This window comes from Phalaenopsis equestris, unplaced genomic scaffold, assembly GCF_001263595.1.
Source record: "Phalaenopsis equestris unplaced genomic scaffold, ASM126359v1 Scaffold000167, whole genome shotgun sequence".
In the NCBI taxonomy this organism is placed as follows: Eukaryota; Viridiplantae; Streptophyta; class Magnoliopsida; order Asparagales; family Orchidaceae; genus Phalaenopsis; species Phalaenopsis equestris.
In genome coordinates, this window is record NW_018164609.1 from 173,265 (window position 1) to 192,943 (window position 19,679).

Consider the following 19,679-nt stretch of genomic DNA (forward strand, 5'->3'; position numbering starts at 1 on the left):
CTTCAATCATAATGTGTGATGATTGTACCCATCACATGGGTAAAGAATATCTCAAATTGTAATCTATCTGTTCATAAATACCTCAGTTATAATCATATAATTGTCCCATTATAGGGAACGAAAGGTAATTTGGTGTGTTGGTGCGCAAATGTTTACAATGGTTGTCAAGGAATATGAAATTTTATATGTAATTTCATCAGATACTTGAAAATGAGTTTTGCTATTGGTGTACTTGGCACAACTATGATCCGCCCATTAGTTCACCCCCTGAATGTAATATCAAAGTTAATGGTTGGTCAAATGTTCAAGTGGTTTGCAGCTCACATGAGTTTTGGCCACCCTTCCACCCTAATTAAGCAAACTTCACATGTGTTTGAATGTGCCCTTTATGCATGATACCTAATTAGCTTATATTTGAGTGATGGCTAATGTGATGAGCCTTTATTTCAAAATAAAATTGCTAAGGCAAGTGAGTCTTTGTTTAGTTTCAGATCAGAAAGTTAAAGAAAATATATTGGTGTAAAAACACTGTGGTTGACCCTCAGCCATCAGCTAAAACGTTTAGGCATAAGAAGAGTTTAACTGCTAGTGCATTTGACCCAATGATGGTTTCATTTTAGTTCACTCCCTGAAACAAATTGGCATGACTCTTTGCTATAGTTTGTATTTTATTTATAAGAGTTTTTTTTTTTTCTAAACTCTTGTGATGTTAATTGTCCATATCACTATTGAAGTCAATCTAAGAATCTTACATTAATTATTTGAACAACTGTGACAAAGAGGAGCAATTTCAGTAGTTGAGAGAAAAAAAAATTCTTCCTCATTCGAAAAAAGGGTTTTTCTTTCATTAATACGACAATCGCCCAGCAACAAGCCAATGCTGACCTACCTGCTTGAAAAGAATTGAATCCCACAGAATGCGTATGCTCACTGGTCGGATTAATCTTCACAGTGAAAGTTAATAAAGACATCATGCAAGTGTAAAACCAAATATCTTGTTCAAGTCTCAGGTTGAATTATTGATAATGAAACAGAAGATGGAAGTTAATATCTTGCAACTTGTTGATAGAGCTTTCAGCAATTCCAATAGGAATTGAGACTATGCGTCCCTAAGATGGAGGCCTATTTATTTTTGCTACTTTATTAAGCACCAGCAAGGCGAGTTGGTTTTAGGTGATCCTAAGTTGGCAAAGGCAAGATAAAGATTTTGAAAAAAATACATTTTATTTATTTGACGAACTCGCATCCTTAGTACCTGATTAAAGATGTTTGGGCTAAAAGCCAGCGTAGCTTCGGATATTCAATAAAATACTTCATGATAATTTTAAGGTAAAAGGCACCTGGTTAATGCGGAATATCCTGTGGACATATAGATGAACATACTTTGCAGCATGTATTATTCCTTCCGCAACAAGAAAACTGTTAAAATTTATATTGGTAACTACTTTAGCAATTTGTTCACTAAAATTGGCCACAAACTCGCAATACATTTTCTTTTAATTGTCTTTGCATTCATGTTATAAATGTTTGTTGTGTTTAATAATTCTTTGAAATTCTCCAAAAGTCCTGGTTATTATGTTTGTTTGTTATTGTTTATTATGAATTTGATACAATTGAGTTTTATGAAAAGTATTGATACGAATCAGAACCAAAATCAGCGAACAAATTGCAACAAATATGTGGGAAAACCTAAATTAGAGCTAATTTAATTAGTCTCCAACCACACAAACAAGAGAAAATGAGTTATCTACAATTCAAGGGTAGATCGACTCCCCACAAACCCTAGACGCCGCTAGGATCAAGAAGACAAAAAGAAAATTGTAGAAATCAAAATATGAAAATAAACCTTACATGATTAAACCCAAATAAAATACTGTCAAAACACATTCAAACTTTCCCCCTGAAGCCCCCCTTAGTTCCTCACCTCAGAAACGTGATTAGGGTATTAACAGGCCACACCTCTTCTCAGAATAAAAGAGGGGCTTCCACCCCGCTAGGCTAGGTCGACGGGCTACCTGGGTAAGGTCGGTCCAAGTCATCTAGGATGAACTTGTGTAACAATATTCCCCTCCAAAAGAAACACCTTGTCCTTCAGGTGGAATGATGAACCTGCTTATAAATCAATTTACAAGATTCCCAAATTGTTTCATAATATAGCAGATCATTCCACTTAATCAATACCTCTTTTCCCACAGTCATTCCTTCGCGCACCCCTTCTACATCCAAAAATTTCAAAACCACCTCCATCTCCTCCATTAGCATCGAAAGTAATGAAGACGAAGGCGTATGGTCTCCAATAGCACGCCTCAACTGTGATTCATGAAATATTGGATATAATGATGATGGTGGTGGTAACCTGAGACAATATGCCATTGCCACATTGTGTACTACAATCTCATAAGGTTCAAAATATTGTGGGAAAAGCTTCTCACTCCTCCTGGCCAATGCTTCTATCTGTAAGATCTCAATTTCAAATAAATCATGTCCTCAAGCTCAAATTGTACCTCCCTCCTATGTCCATCAGCCTTCCTCTTCATGATTTGTTGGGCCCTCAACAAATGCCACTTGAGCTTTGACAATAACTTGTGTCCCTCTCCTCCAAATACTATAGTCTACACTAGCTACCAATGTTATCAAACTGAAATGCACAATGAAATGTGCAATGCTTTATTTTTGCTTCCAAGCACAATGAGCATAGCGAAATAGCGCTTTTATAACCGATACATAACTTGTGCTAATAGATTATACAAAACTATTAATGTAAAAAATATACATTCATTAGCAATTATAAAATATAAAAAATTACTTAAAAGTTGATGTAAAATAGGAAAATAATGTAGTACAATACATAACTTGAAGACAAATATTGAAGTTAAATCTATAAATTAAAATTTTGAAAAATTTTTAATAATTTGTTGCAATAATTAAAACTCAAAAATAATAATAATAAAAATTGCAAATTAACCTCAGCACTTTGAAGCGTGCCTCAGCGAAGCAAAGTGCACATCACGTGTTTCGCTTCACTTTGGTCGTGAAGCGTTCTTCAAAGCACGCATTTAAAAATATTGATGGATATTGGTATAGTGTTATGTCCATAGTATATAAGGTGAGGTGAATCCTGTCCATACCAAATCCCCAAAGGAGTGGTCTGTGGTGCATTATGATATGAAATATCCTACCAACTTTCAACCCAAGCAATCCTCTTTGCCCAAAAATTCAACTTATTTGATACAAAATAATGCAAGTAAATCTCCATATTTTTGTTAACCACCTCCATCTGGCCATCTGTCTGCGAATGATAAATTGAAGTCCTCTTTAGAACTGTCTCTTATAATCTAAACAGTTGCTTTCAGAAATGACCGAGGAACACCTTGTCCCTGTCTAATATAATGGATCATAGAACACCATGCAAACGATAAGAAACCGTTTTCTTTCTCTGCCACTTCTTGTATGAACACAACAGCAGTTGAGACATCAGTGTAAGGGTGTCACAATGGAAGTGTACATACTTGCTTAAGAGATCCACTATCACCAATATCACAACATATCCCTATGATTATGACAACGTCTGTATAATATCCATCGTCATCTCCCTCCCAAACTTTCGTAGGTAAAGGTAAAGGTTGCAGTAACCCTCCTGGTTCCATAATCAAATACTTGTGTCAATGGCGCACATCGCATCTTACCACCACGTCCTCTACATCTCCACACATCCTCACCCATTATAGCTTGTCGACAGTTGATTGTATGTCTTTCGCACCCCTGAGTGCTTCCCAATCACGATACGTGAAACTCTTACCGCAATTTGGGGATGTACCCCGATGCCATAGGTAACGCAAATCGTCCCTGGTAGAGTTGTTATTGTCCCCTCAATGAGTTACTAAGATGATTGTTCGGATCCTGTAGCAACTCTACCTCGATCTTCCTCAGCCCCTCATCCTATTCATTCTCCTGTCTCAATACGTCCCAATATAAGACCATGCGTACTGATAAATAATGCATCCACGGTTCTCCATTCATAGGCAATACTGAATCTCAAAATCATATCCAAGTAACATGGATAGCCGCCTCTGGTTCTCCTCACTCACCATACTCTGCTCTAATAAATACTTCAAGCTCCTTCGATTTATCCTGACTATAAATGTCGCGCTAATAGATAGAGGCGCCATTTTTTAATGGCCGAGAAAATAGTCATCAACTCCCGCTCATATATGGACTTGAGTCTCGCCCCAGCAGTGAGCACCTAACTAAAAAAGACAACAGGTTGTTTGTCCTACATGAGTGTTGCCCCCAATCAATATTTAATGTGTTTGTTTCTATTGCAAATGACCTACTAAAGTTCGAAAATGTTAATACTGGCACGATGGTCATGTCCTTCTTCAGTTGTTCAAAGGCCTGTGTCACTGCTTCCCCACACTTAAACAATTTTTCTTTAGTTGCTTCGTGAGCTGCAATGTAATAGTGTCATACGCTCTCACGAATTTCTGGTAGTGCCCAATAAGCCCTAAGAACGGTCTCAACTCCTTCAAGCTCCAAGGCAAAGGCTAGTCCAACATAGCCTCAAACTAAACTGGCCAGTTGTTACCCCTACGCTAAACACCACATGCTCTAGGTACTCCACATGTGACTATGCAAAGGAACATTTTTTCAGGTTGATATACAACTGATGCTGTCTCAAAGCCATAAGTATTGTCCTCAAGTGTCCCACGTGCTTTGCCTCCATATCAATGCAGATTCAAAATGTCATAAACAAAATATCAGGACAAACTTCCTGAGGAAAGGCTTAAAAACCCTATTCATCAGAGTGAAAAGCGCCTGGAGCATTTGTAGGGCGGTAGGGCCAAATAACATCACAAAAAACTCATAATTTCCTTCATGAGGCCCTGAAAGTTATATTGTGTATATCAGTTGGCCTCACATTGCAAATAATGGTATCTTGACTTCATTTCAATCTTTGAGAAGATGACTGCTCCAAAACTAGCACCTCATCAATTATTGAAATAAGAAACTTGTAAAGTGCAATTTCTTTGTTCAAAGCCTTGTAATTCGCATAAAACATCCAACTACCATCCTTCAAAGATAATACTGGACTGAAAAAAATGCTTATATTGGGTCTAATAATATTTTCCTCAAGCATCTCACTAGTCAGCCATTCTCTCTCATCATTCTGAGTTTGTGGATGTTGACCTCACTTTCGGTCGAGATGTAGTTTCCCCCTCCTTAGTAGCCTATGATCTAGTTGTAGGACCTTTCTGTCGACTACTCCTAAAAAACTAGTTTCTGGACTTCTTTTCGCTCGACTTAACGTTCCATGTAGTAGTTTTGACCGCTATTGTTTGGCAGGTAGGGCTACTCCGAAGAAACTCAGGGAGCATTCCTATAGGACCGACGGCCTTAGGATTGACTCTACTCGTTGGTTTGGCGCCGATGCGCTCTCCGTCGTTCTGCTTAATCGAATTCGAGCCAAAATTTTCGTAGGATTCGGACCGCGACGCGTTTTTAGCCCGTTCGGCGATGAGGTTGCCCGGACGATTCCGGATGACGAAACGGACTGCGCCGACCCGTCCGGAACGTCGATTTTGCTTAAGGGAGACGTTCGTTTCATTGCGAAGGCGCGTTTTAGGGAAAATACCTATTTAAGTGTTAATTATAATAATAAATAATATTTTATTATTACTATTATTATTATTATTAACTTAGTTTAAAAAACCCTTAACCTAAATTCACCTCCCTCCCCTTCTCATTCCTTCGAACTCGTGGGCCTGCCTTAGCCCTAAGAGGGCTCGTTCGGTTGCCCCAGCCCGCTCCTTCGTGCCGTTGGGGAGTTGCGTTCCCGCGTTCGCCTCTCGCATGCGAGACAAATCAAGTAGGCGCCCGTCCCTCGTATCCTATCTTCTGCGATATGGGCTCGATCTCCTCTGTCGCGGATCGTATCCTCTACGAGGATCTAATCCTCCGCATCTCTCGATCCCTCTGTCGTATCTTCTTAATCATTCGTCTCATTTGCCCTTAACGTATATGAGAGCTCCTCTGTGAAGCTTCTAAGTGGCCGAAAATCTTTCTAAGGGAGAAAACTCTGCTCTTTTTTTTCTCACTCAGTTCTTTAATCTGCTGGTGCTTGAATAGGTTTCCTCCTGTTATTGGGAGAGAAAGTGAAGTTGTGGAGTGCTTTTAAAGTTTCTGTGTTACCTTATTTTTTCTTCAAAGAGGTACATTCTTCCCTCTTCCCCCGTGCGTTGTCTGTGTTCGGCCTTGCTCTTTACCGAGCCTGTGTTTTATGTGTGCTCGTCCCTGTTCTCTGACCAAGCCCTGTTAGCATGCTAGAATAAATGGATTACTATTTGCCTCATTCCTAAGCATGTTCTAACTTACTCTATATATATTTGTTATATGGGAATGACATTTAAGAGCTTGGGAGTATGTATTTCCTTCTCCCTCCCTTCTCTGTGCTTTACTAGTTCTTGGTCTTAATCTTGTCGAGCCCCTGATGATGATTTTAGGGTATGGTTTAGCACTCCAGTTGCCACTATGCTTGTATTTGGGAATATTTATCACTTAGAGTATATATATATATGTATATATGCTAGAAGTTAGATTTGGCATGCTATTAGTCCTTTCTTTTATCTAAAGCACTAAAGTTATAACATGTTTTCTATCCTTCAATGCATACTTATGTTGGAAGTAATTAAGGGAGTGGTTTTGAAATAATTGGCCCTTCTCATGAGCATGTTAGTATGCGTACTGCGAAGCTTTCATACGCTTTCACTCAAAGCATGTGATAGTTCTATTCTGAGATGTCTTAAAAGCATGAGAATATTGTTCTAACTTTTATTGTGGCTTAGTATTGGAGGTCTCAATTGCAACTTGGTTTTCGACCCTTGTTGGATTCGGGTTTTGGCATTGCTTGGCTCGGTTTGGTCTTTAACTAGTCCGGAATTTGGTAAAAAATTTGGTTCGGCTTTGGTTTTGTGCTGGAGCTCGGTTCTTGCCTATTGGGGGATCTTCCTTTTTGCTTTGGTGGCTCGGTTTCTTATTTTGGGAAGATTTGGATGCTGAGTTTATTGAAGCTTAGCTTCTGCTTTAGTCGTAAACTTTGCCTTATGCCTTGGACTCAGCCTAGGTTGTGAGCCTTCCCTTTCCCTTGGCCCCGTGTCTTGGCTTTGGTCTTGGTTGTGGGCCTTGCTTACAGTGCTTTGGAGTTGGTTTGGAGGCTTTATGAGGGTTTGTTCATTCACACTCCTATGTATATCAAATATATTCATATGATTGACTTGGGTTGCCTTAGCCGTGAGCCTTACTTGTTCCTTGGGTTGTCTTTGGCCGTGGGCTTTAGCAGCTGTCCCTTGCTGCCCTAAGCCGCGAGCTTTAAAAGCTTCTCCCTTTCCTTTTTGTTGCCCTGGCCGAGAGCCTTACCTGTTGTTCATCTTTTTGTGTTGACCCCGGTCGTGAGCATTTGTTTGGTTTTATGGGAAGATTTTACGTTTATTTGATATATGAGGCCGTTGATTAATTCGAACGTTGGAAGATTCTGATTTCTTGCATGAGTTTGGGAGTACTAGTGGTGGTATTCTCCAAGTCATTTTCTTTTTTGTAAGGTTTGGGAGATTTCTTTTCTAAGGGATTTGCAAGTCTTATTTGGGAGAGCATTTGGTTGATTTGATCAATCCTACGTCTTTGGGGTTTGAAAAATCAGCGCAAAGTAGTCTTCTATATTTGTTAGAAATGAACTTGGACCCTACTCTTCCAGGTCTTTTCGATAGGAGTTCTGAGCACTGATCTATTCTCTTTTTCGGTGTTTTGGATGGATCAGTATTTCCCCTATCTCACCCCATTTTTGTTTTTTTCTTTCTTTGCTTCTTGGTTCGGTTTTTTTATGTTCTACGCATAAGTATCCACGTATAGCCTTTTGTTATACGTGAAACCATCAAGCAAAGTCGCAAGTAGTTTGTTTTGGGGCGTAAGGTGGTGATGATAAAGGCACACTGAAGATAGAGCAGAAAGATGCTCTATCCTATAACATCAAACGGTATCCTTCACCGACATAAGTTTAGCGGGAGTTGGCTCAAACCCCCTCAGTCGATCGGCGATCCTATACTTGACAGTGTAATCGTCTTGTGGACAATAAAAATTGTTAAAATCTATTTCAAAATATAAATATATATATATTTCTCGCTATAAAATAAAATTTGATAATCTCTTTTTTAAAACCTATGTGCATGTCAAAAACATAAATTTTAAAATACATTTTTTTAAAAAAACCGATTGTTCACTTGAGGAATACATGTTTAGGGCTAGGAAGTAGCCCTCTAGGTGAGGTTCAAGACACACTTCTAGACGAGTACTTCTAGACGAGTTCAAGACACACTTCTAGACGAGTGGCGAGTTCTATACATTTGGGTGACCGAGTAGCCTTCGTGGACCCTCGAGAATAAATATACAGCTGAGCCTAGTCCCATACGAGTGTTTGCTGTCCCCCTCATCCGAAATTTTTTTCTTTATTTTATCGAAATTTTGGGACAAGGCACTCGTGTTTCTTTTCTTTTCTTCGAGATTTCTCTGAGATTTTTGAGGATTTTTACTTGAGTCTCTTCTCGTTGATTCTCTCGAATTTTCGGTCATGAGTCATTGCTACGCTCTTCGCCGGATTTCCTGGATGGCTTTTCTTCCAGACTTGCTTTTTGCAAAACATTTTAGCTTGCTATAATTAAGAAACAGTGGATCCCACGGGCGTACAGGTTCGTTTTACATTTACAGTTATTCTATTTCTGTTTATACCTGCTACTGCTCTGTACAACATGTTATATTATTCTTGTTTCTACCTGCTATTGTTCTGTAAAACATGTTATACTGTTCCTTTTACTGTACTTGTCACCACTTTATATAGCATGTTATATTGTTTCTTCTACTATACCTGTTACTGTCATGTATGACATGTACACTGTTTCTTTATTGTGTTTTCTACTTCTTGCCCTGTACCCGCACATTTTATAGTCTTAAACATGCCTCCTTTCCCTATAGGATGTTTAGAGGACTATTACCATAGGGTCGTTTGATTTGACATCATAAATAGACACCCTAGAAAACTTAAACTCGTCACAACAAGGAGCTTGGAGTTAGTGCGGTGGGTTAGTGCGGTGGTGGGCAGCACGACCATCTTCAACAGGAGAACATGTCTTCCCCAACTAAATCATTCCTTTCCTAGAATTTAAAATAATAATCAATAGGATTTCGAGGTTGTTCGTCTAGCGCAACATAAATCCTCAACCTTTTCGTTAGGTATTCGTATGGCTCTGTTGTACGATCTAAACTCTAACTCATTTTAGGATTCTGAGGTTGTCGTTCGTTACGACCTAAATCCTCACATCTTCCAGGCTATTTGTATGAGCGTTTCACATGAATGTAAGTCTTAATTAAATAAAATTGTCATGATAAAAAAATTGAATATTCCTCCTCGAAACTGAAGCCAAATCATAGGGTAGACTGGGAAACCACCGTGGATCTCCTTTGGATCTGTGGCATCCCCTAGTTCTTTTTCCTTTGGATCCTTTAATGAATGTCCCAAGTTTGAATCATTCCCTTTTGCACACCTCTTTGTCCAATTTCGTTGAAAAGTCCTATCCTTTTGAAGTCCTTGAAGATAATTTTTCCTGATTTTTATCGAGAGTATTCTTAAGTGATTTCGGTCATTTAAGATGTAATTAACTATAGGGGCTTACCCTTATAGGGAGTTTTTCCGAACCCAGCTTAAAATAAACTCTATTTAAACCCAGCTTAAAATAAACCCTATTTAATTTTCCATATTAAATAGAGAAATTTGACGGCAAATAAAACGGTTTCGCAGACCAAACGAACGTCATATATATCTTAGTTTATTTGATCGGGTCTCATCCTCAAGTCTTGTGTTTATCCCTCGGGATAGATACAGGGTTTGAGGTAAAACGCTCTTTCATTTAAACTATGAAAAATATGGGGTCAGTTTGATTTTCATATTTGATTTTAAAATTAAATCTATATGTAAGTTAAAACGTCCTTCCGAGGCGGGCGCCGACAGCTTCTCACGGGCAACTCCTCCCCCAAATCCATCCACGCCACCCTTTTCCCCGTCGACAGTGGATATTCATATGGTCAAACACTGATAGGAGGAATTCCTTCCTTCAATTTAATACCAAGCTTGTGCTCGCTCAGTGGCAGTAACCCGCTAGGATGCTGAAAGATGTCAAAAACTACTGCAGAAATTGTTGAACACAATTGAGGAGACTGTACTAACTCTGGTTGGATCATGAATCTCGCGACTAAGTAACTCCACCAAATAGACCAATTATGCTCCCTATATCATCTTTTATCTTGGTTTTGAGTGAGAATATGGTTCTGCACAAGCTAGCATCCCCTCCCAGCACCACCTTCCTCCCCTCCAATCCAATCTCCATGGTCACGAATTTCCAATCAATCCTTGTCTCTCAGATTATTTGTAATCGCTTCATTCCCAGAATCACATCAATACTTCTCAAGTCCGAGGGAAAGAAGTTCACTACTTGTATACCCTATAGTGTCAACACCAAACTCCGACAAATTCCCCTACTTTTCTCCACATTCTCTATCCTTATCATGACCCCAAAACTTCTCATATCTACCAACTTCAACCCTAACCGATCCACAACCTGATTTAAGATGAACTTGTGAGTGGTCCACTATCCACCAACACCACTACAGATTGCTCCCCGATCTGCCCCCTCGTCTTCATGATGTGGTTTAGAGTAAATCCCTCCACTGAGTTAAGGGACACCTTCGCTACATCAAGGTGTAAGTGCTCCTCTCTTTCCACCATTTCTTCCTCTAACTCTTCATTATCTGCCTCCTCCCATCAGAAACTGTAAAGACCTGGAACGTGAAATCCTTGCACCAGTGGCCTACTGCATACTTCTCATCACATTGAAAATATAATCCCTTTGCTCTTTTATCATGCACCTATGCCTCCATGAGGAGCTTGAAGTTAACCCTTCGACGAGCCCTCATACTCCTCTCCTTCGATGCCTCTCTTTGAAATGACACCATCTGGGTACTCAGTATCACCGTCTGGGAATCATCCAATAGTGTTGCTTCTGCCAGTCCTTTTCATATTCTTCTCGTCTTCCACCATCTAGGCTCGCTCCATTGTCTCCCCGAATCCTTGCGGTCTCAATAGTCAGAGGGTTGCACGCTTGTCGAGCTTTAGACCCTTTATGAAATTTTCCTTCAATATTGCTTTAGAAACCCCGCTAAACCGTCTCGATAATAGCTCAAATCTATTCCTATACTCAAGGTGGTCTCCTCTCGAGTCAAGGCAATGAATTGCTCATGTAAATCTCCTACTTGAATGGCTCGGAAACATTCAAACAAGCAATCCTTAAACTATTCCCACGACTTGATTAGATATCTAGCCTCCCTCAAATGAACCATGCTCAGGGATTTCCCCTCCCAAAATAACCCTGCGGCTATGAGCTTCTCCTTTAGCCCATTCATCACAAAATAACGTTCAGTCCGGTGCACCCAGTCATGTGCTTCTCGCCCCTTGAAGATCGACATCTTCAACTTCTTACCACTAGTATCTCCACCCCAACTTGCTCTCCCTCTGGTGGTTCCTCCCATATATCTAAGGTGTGGTTAAAATTCATCCTTCGATCATAGTCCTATCCCATCCCAACTTCTCTCATTCCTTTTTTGTACTCCTCCATACCCCTTGCATAACTCATTCCCCTGTTTTGAATCAACCCCCTCTAACGAAAAATCCATAATCCACCCCTCCCCCCCAATTAGAACCCTAGAAGGAGGTTATTGATGGTAGATGTTTTCCTCATGTTCCTCTCGTTCTATCTCATTCTCTTTAGATTTGGTCAAGGACTCGTAGATCAAAACTTGGTTAGGGTTTGCAATTTAAATCGTCGGCAGAATTTTGGTTCACATCTCGATAAGCCTCCTCATCATCTCCTCCCAAGCCCTCAAATCAATTTCCATAGAGGAAAACTTTCCTTTTATGCTTCATAATATTTTCTCGATCCCGATTTAATTTGCCCGACGTCTCCTTTCAATCTCTCTTCCAAAGCATCTACTTTCATTGCATATTCAAGATTTTGCTCTAATATCAATTTGATACGAATCAAAAACAAAATCAGTGAACAAATTGCAAGAAATATGTGGGAAAACCCAAAGTAGGGCAAATTTGATTAATCTCCAAGCAAACGAACAAGAAATGATGGGTGGTCTACAATTCGAGATAAAGATTGACTCTACACAAACCCTAAACACCGCTAAGAACAGAAAGACAAAATAGAAAGATGTTAGAAAAAAAAAACATGAAAGCAAACTATAAGTGATTAGCCCAAATAAAGTATTCACAAAACACATTCAAGCTTTCCCCCCAAATGAGATTCAAACTTCCCCTCCCGAGTCACGGGAAAAGTTGCTCGAGCAAGTCTCCTTCTTGAATGACTTAAAAACGTTACAACAAATAATCTATAAATTCCTCCAATGACCATATCGGGTAATTAGCCTCTCTCCACTAAAACCTTGCTAGGGTTTTCCCCTTCAAACATAACTGCGCAGCCATCGGCTTCTCCTTTAGTCTATTCACTATAAAATATCGCTTTACCCGGTGCACCCAACCATGTGTGTCTTCCCCCTTGAAGATCGGCATCTTCAACTTCTTAACTCTAGCATATCCACCCAACTTTCTCTCCCTCCGATTGTTCTCCCTATGTATCTAGGGTAAAAATCACTCCTTCAATCATAGTCATACCCCATCTCAACATATCTCCTTCCTTCTTCGCACTCGTCCATACCCCTTGCAAAATCATTACACTATTTCGATCCAACCCCTTCCATCGAAAATCTCTAATCCACCTCCCATCGGACCCCTAGAAAGAGATTCTTGATGGTGGATGCTTTCTTCATGTTACCCTCATTTGATGTTTCCCTTTAGATTTGGTCAAGAATTCTCTGATCAAGCCTTAGTTAATGTTTGCAATCAGAATTGTTGGATTACATCTCAATAAGACTCCTCATAATCTCCTTCAGGCACTCAAATCGATTTTCCGTGGAGAAAAACCTTCCTTCTATGGTTGAGAATATTTCCTCAATCCCGAATTTAATTTACACCATCTTTCCTTCCAATCTCTCTTCCAAAGCATCCACTTTTCCTGACATCTGTCCAAAATCTCTAAGATCTTGCTTTGATAACAATGTGATACAAATTAAAACCAAAATCAGCAAACAAATTATAAGAAATATGTAGAATAACTCAAATTAGGGCTATGTTGATTAATTTTCATGCAAACAAGCAAAGTTATAATGGGTGATCTACAATTTGAGGGATAGATCGATTCTTCAAAAACTCTAGACGCCGCTAAGAGCAAGAAGAAAAAAACATTGCATGCATCAAAACATGAAAAAAAAAAAAAAAAAACCTAGGGGATTAGCCCTAATAAAGTACCTCCAAAATAAATTCAATCTCTCCCCAAAAAAGACATTTAAACTCCCCCACAAACTCTAGACACGGCTAAGACCAATAAGACAAAAAGAAAACTGCAGGAATTAAAACACGAAAAAAATACCCTAGGTGAATAGCCTTAATAAAACACCTCCAAAATACATTCAATCATTCCCCGCAAAATATATTCAATCTTTACCCCACAAAATACATCCAATCGCTCCCCCAGGCCAACTAGTCTAGCTTGGACGGACAAGTCCAATAGAAAGTGTCGTAACAAATATTGGTGGTGCATCCATGTTACACTTACAAAGGGGCTCCTAGGAAGACAATCAAGAAATGCTATCATGCCAACAAAAGCATACATGACGCAGCACAAGCGGAACTGCAACCATTATTTAAATTGCCTATTTCGCATGCGCCAAGAAGGACAACACAATGGTGCATAGTACCTAAGCAGTGCCATCCTACCCAAACCAAAAACGGAGAGCAATGGGAATTGGACATATTACTTATAAATGTGAGCAAGAATCATAATTTACATATTTTATCAAAAATTTCAATTGTACCTTGGCATCAGCCCTATAGGGTGATTGAATAGCATATTAGGCAGCCCCCACAAACTAATAAAGTTGTGTATTGACGTAACGCCAATGAGAAACCATAGTCAAATTTATGTTTGATACGCTACCAATCAGGAAAGATGGGCATAAAGGTGCACAGAACCTTAGTAAAATTTTAGAAATTTTAATAACAGCTTGATATCACTTCCATTAGGGGTGATCAAATATTGTGTTGGGCCATCCCCACAAAAGTAAAAAAGGCATGTACAGGAGTGCCTGCAAACAAGCATAATCACAATTTTGGCAAAGATGCAATATCACGTAGGTGGAACTACCTACCATTTGCTTGCTTGTTTTCATCCTTTCTTGCTTGCTCACACACTCCTTGCATCATGGCTCCCTTCCTTCCGCCACTGAATTCCTGGATTTCATACTTTCTTTACCTGCATGCTTGCTTCTTTCCCTTTCTTCCTCCCTTGCATGCTTTCTGTTCCCAACTTTCTTTCCTAATTTTTCTCCCTTCCTGGCCTCTTACTTCTTCTTACTTTCTTGCTTGTTTCCTTACAGTATATATAAACCCTTCTCATTCCCGACTTCTTACTTTTATGCATATATTCAAGCATATATGGGATGATATTTATTTTGTTCAGTACACATGCGCATACTACCTGATTATCTTTTATTTTCGCGTGAATATTTTATCCCATCAAGAAAGATTGAGAACTTCAGGGCTATGGAGCCATTACCAAAGTTCTAGATGTTGATTTCTTCCCAAAATTCAAACCGGATCAACAGATCCAGATCATTGCTTATTTCAATCATAGATTAATATTGGGGCCAATGCCATGTAGAACAAACATAGGCTAGAGGACAGCAGGTTTGTGCAAATAATGAAATTTAAATGGATTAAGTGTTCATTAAAACAACCAAACTGAACTTCATATCAAGATAAATGTAGACAGTAAGCTCAGCTCACAACTACATAGCAGTGAAATCATCAGATAAACTGCAAAGAGAGTCGATACCTGTAGCATCAGATGTTTGGTTCTGCCCCCTGCAGCATACAGCATAAGGCATTAGGAAAGAGTCAGTCCTTAAAAACAGTTTCAAGGAGAACTATCTAATAAAACTAGAAGTTAAAGTTCGACAAGTAAAAAAATATTCTGGCAGAAGAGAACGGAGAGACAAAAACCTAATACATTGTAGCAATTACAAATTTTAAAAAGAGCAAAAAGTTGACAATTTTTGTAGGTATTTTGAGCAAACAGTTTGTTTTTAGTACATTTCATGCAAAGCAATTAATGAAGAGATGGAGCTACTATGGCATAGGCACAAATGGTGTAAATTGTTTAATTAACTTAAAGATTCCACAGGTTCAACAACAGGATGTCTCGCTTATTTAAGATCAGAGGAAGACGCAAATAAGAGAATCCATAGCGCACAGAAGGTCCACAATAAAAAAAAATGAACTGATGAGTGGCGAACAGGTAATTACTGGTTTGACTGTTGCCGTCCGAACATTGAAGAAAGAGACTGTTGCAATGTCAGAATTTGCTGCATTGAAACAAAATATAGATTAAACAATGGCAGAATAACACAGCAACCATCGAAAATTGAATAAAACCTGCAGTGTTTCTGGTGATGCTAGCTGTCGAAGAAATTCAGGATTTTGCATCATTTCTCGCAATTGTGTATTAGATTCCATCATGGAGCGCAACTGTGGGTTCATATTAAAAATCTAACAGAAAGTAATCATATCATAAGTAAAATGCCGTTTAGGAAAGTGATTCAAATATCACATGCAGTAGCTAAAAACCTGGTTAATATATTGTGGGTTTGAAAGTAAAGATTGCATCATCTGTGACATTGCTGGATTTTGCAAAACCTGGTTAAAAACGGATGAGTCTGGCAAGCCAGCAGCCATCCTCTCCAGTTCTGGAGCACCAAGCCCGCCTAGCCCTGCAATGTTACCAGTTCTTCCATCACCTCCCGTGGTTGATCTGGTATTCTCTTGTGTACCTCCAGCTGCCAAAGAAACAAAGTTTTGACGCAAATAGCATTAACGGATTGAAGCACAAATGCAAGGCCAACATAATCCGATATGTATATACCATTGTTGTTCCAAGGATTAGGAAGCGGATTAGTATTGGGTGAAGGAGAACCATTTGCTGAATCTGGGCTAGCAGTGGAAGAATTTGTTGACCCCCTAGACTGTGTGCTTCCTTGATTTCCCAAAAGCGCTGCAAAAGGATTCAAACCTGCACCACTTCCTGCATTTCCCTCCATCGTTGTTGCATTTAGAAACGGCTCCTGTACGGTTTCATACATTCGCCTAAGCATATTAAATCCTTCCGGTGAAGACTCAATATTGCTCATGGCTCTGTCGGTATTCCGCATCATTTCTCTCATTAATTCGGGATTCCTGGCTGCTTCCAGAGTCTGCCTTAGAGTGCTGGGATCATTTAGCACATGCGCGAGATCAGGATTTCGGTCAAGTATCTCCCTCATTTGTGGATTGCTCATAATCAGGTTCCGCATCAAATCAGGATTATTCACCAAATTTTGAATTGCAGGCATGTTCATTAAATCCCTCATCATATTTGGGTTCTGAGTGAGCTGCTGCTGCATCTGATCAAACTCTGGGAGTCCAGTTCCAAACGAGCCAGACGCCCCAACACCAAAAAGCCCATTAGAACCTAGTCCAGGGAAAAATGAAGCGCCAAGTTCAGCACCACCCAACCCCCCACCCTCATTGGAGCTAGGAGACCTTCCAGTTGCGACATTATTGTCTGCAGGTGGTGCTCCAATGCTGGCCGCAGAATTATTTGTAGGGAATGCTCCAGGGCTGGCCGCAGTATTGTTAGAGGTATTTGATAATGCAGCACCACGAACTAAATGGATTGTGTGATCCGACTCCAAGCCTATTTAAATAAAGGTTGCATAACGTCAAGTTTCTATGATTCAACTTATTAAAAATTGTAAGGAAAAAAAAAAAAGAAACTGTGACACCAACCAAAACAACAGATTTTCCAAATCAAATAGCATGAAAGGAATAACAAACCAACTGTGAACAATGTCCTAAATCAAGCAGTATAATAATGATATATTCAACAAAATAAATTATTAACGTTTTACTACAAAGAAGTGCAATTCCCACACATTTGCTCCTTCACTCTCCATCTTGCACTTGCATTTAAAAGCATGCATGTGTTGTGTGATTTCGTATCTTTTTTTATCTGAGAAGAATTCAACTTCTAATGTCGCAAGCATAAAAACAGGTAAGAGAATGAAAAATCTTATAAAAAAAAATGTTTAGTCTTGCTATATATTTATTTAGTTATATCACAGGTATAGTAGAAATTGTGAATATATATCTTAAAAGTATAAGGAAAACAATCAAAAGAAATTATTATCCTAAGATGGCAGAATTTACATTATACAATTTTACTAAAATTTCAAAATAGGCAGCTAAAAGAGAGAAATTAGAATTCTTTTGTTGAGTCAAACCTCATATGGAATAAGAGTACTAGTTAAATTAATATGATTACAGTTAAGAATAATCTAGAAATTGAAATATTGAACACACAATGATAAGGAAATCTAGTGATGACAAAAAGAGCCAAAAAATTAAAGAATAGAAATGTAATTCTAAAGAGTGGCATAAATTTTATAGGTTGAAATATATGATAATTATAAGAATTCTAGAAGTACAATAAAAAGTATATAGAGAACTTGGGAAAATGTTAGCATTGTTTTAAATATTGGAATGAACTGACCGGTTCAACCAATCCTCTAGCCAGTTTGGTACAATTCTAAAATTACTTGATCACAAAACCAGCCATAAAGAATCAAAAGCACCGGTTGAACTGATCTGATTTTTTATGAACCACCTGGTCCCAATATCAATCAATTTATGGCTTATTGATTTTGATCAAATGGCTGTAAATAAAAGATTTAAATTTAAAATAGCGAAAAAATTAAATTATAATGTCCCAAGATTTTGATTTAGAAAAAAATTCTGAAAACATACAAGAATGAAATAACCTAATTAAGAATACTGTATATTGAATTAGTGAAATGTTATTATCTCATAATTATTATGTCATTTAAATAATACTAAATAAAATTAATAACTATTACGTTGTCCAATTCAACCCCTGATTGAACTTTTGGTTTAATATTCGATCCTATTTTCAGAAACTTATATAATAAGCTTTCTAATAAAGAAAATAAGAGCTATATAAATTAGAGGAGAGATACCATAAGAGATTTAAAAATTTTGATTAAATAAGATGCACTGCAAAAAAAATTAATTAATTAAAATAAACAAATCAAGAAAAAGCAAAAAACTACTTTAACAAATTATTAAATAAGAATTTTAAGAAATTAATTATTTAGGAGCCTACTGAAAAAAAAAACTTATAAACATTGATACAAAAACAAATGCAGCTGACAGGAAAGAAGATTGATAAAGAAAACACTTTTTAAGTTCAGACGAGATATACATTAAAATTAGAAAAATTAACGGTATGTCAATGTGGCTTGGTTAACAAAGCATTTTAATGTCATTTGTACACAGAATGTCAAATGATTAAAGAATTATTCTAATATAAATATTAGAAAAAATGAGATTCAAAATTATGATGACTAAAAAGAAAACAAACTTAAAAGTCGAAAAAAAAGAAATAATGAGAAATAATAAAAATGCAGGCTTAAAATATAATACAAAATTTCAATTATTGGTTCCATGCCATTATGTTAAAATAATTGATTAAAAGTATACGGGACAAGGAAACCACTTCAATATGATTTCTATTGATTTAAAGAAAAATATAAGATCGAATACTAAGAGAATTGATTTGGTTTGCAATATAAAAGAAATGTATAAACACTAAAAAGTGAGCAAAGAGCTTCGAATTAAAATATGATTACATCAAGGTTGTCAATAATGAGTCCCTATCTTTTTCGTATTAGATATGAAAAATCCATATTTGATATTTGATGTGAGATGCCTTGGTATATGCTTTGCAAATGTTATAATTCAGTTCGGTGAAGCATCAAAATTAAGTGGGAAGTTAGGACAATAGATAAAAAAAGTTTAGAACATATATGGCAATAATAAAACACAGCACATTATAAAGTACAATAACATAACAAAATGCAGAAAATTGAAGCAGCATGTATTTTCTGCACTATATGCATTGCCCTTACAAAGCGTACTCCTGGTTTCTATTTTTAAAGTTTAAATAAAGCCTATTATATTTATTTTTATCATTTCATTGTCATTAATTTTTAAGTTAAGAGTTTCATTTAAAGCCAAACCAGTCTCAACAAATAGTACCTCCCATCACCAAAAATACTAAGGTATTAACCACCTTCACTATATGAAAGAAAATTATGAAATGTGAACACTGAGTTGAAAGAGAAAATTAATGAAATGGCGATATAATTATATGGATGAAGGAGACAACTTTGACAAGCTGAATGAAAACATTTTAGCTCCAAGAGCACAGAGTTATAAAAAATCAAAAGGAATCCTACGAGTCGAAATTCAATGACAAACTTTATTATTAAAGAAAAAAAGGTGAGAGGTCCATTAGATACATTTTTAACTTGGACTATGAAAAATGAATGTTGCTGCAAGAAGGTGAGAG

The 19,679-nt window shown here is 37.7% G+C and overlaps 1 protein-coding gene across 2 annotated transcripts in view; it reads right to left on the reverse strand.

Moving 5' to 3' along the window:
* Positions 1 to 19,679, reverse strand: part of LOC110022109 (ubiquitin domain-containing protein DSK2b-like) — a 32,488-nt gene that overhangs the window by 1,675 nt on the left and 11,134 nt on the right. For both annotated transcript variants that reach the window (XM_020720911.1, XM_020720910.1), the window contains exons 2-6: positions 16,137 to 16,946; positions 15,842 to 16,050; positions 15,650 to 15,763; positions 15,521 to 15,579; positions 15,051 to 15,079 (exon numbers count right to left, since the gene is read on the reverse strand). In XM_020720911.1, coding sequence (XP_020576570.1) covers positions 15,051 to 15,079; positions 15,521 to 15,579; positions 15,650 to 15,763; positions 15,842 to 16,050; positions 16,137 to 16,946 — 1,221 coding nt within the window. The remainder of the gene's footprint in view (positions 1 to 15,050; positions 15,080 to 15,520; positions 15,580 to 15,649; positions 15,764 to 15,841; positions 16,051 to 16,136; positions 16,947 to 19,679) is intronic.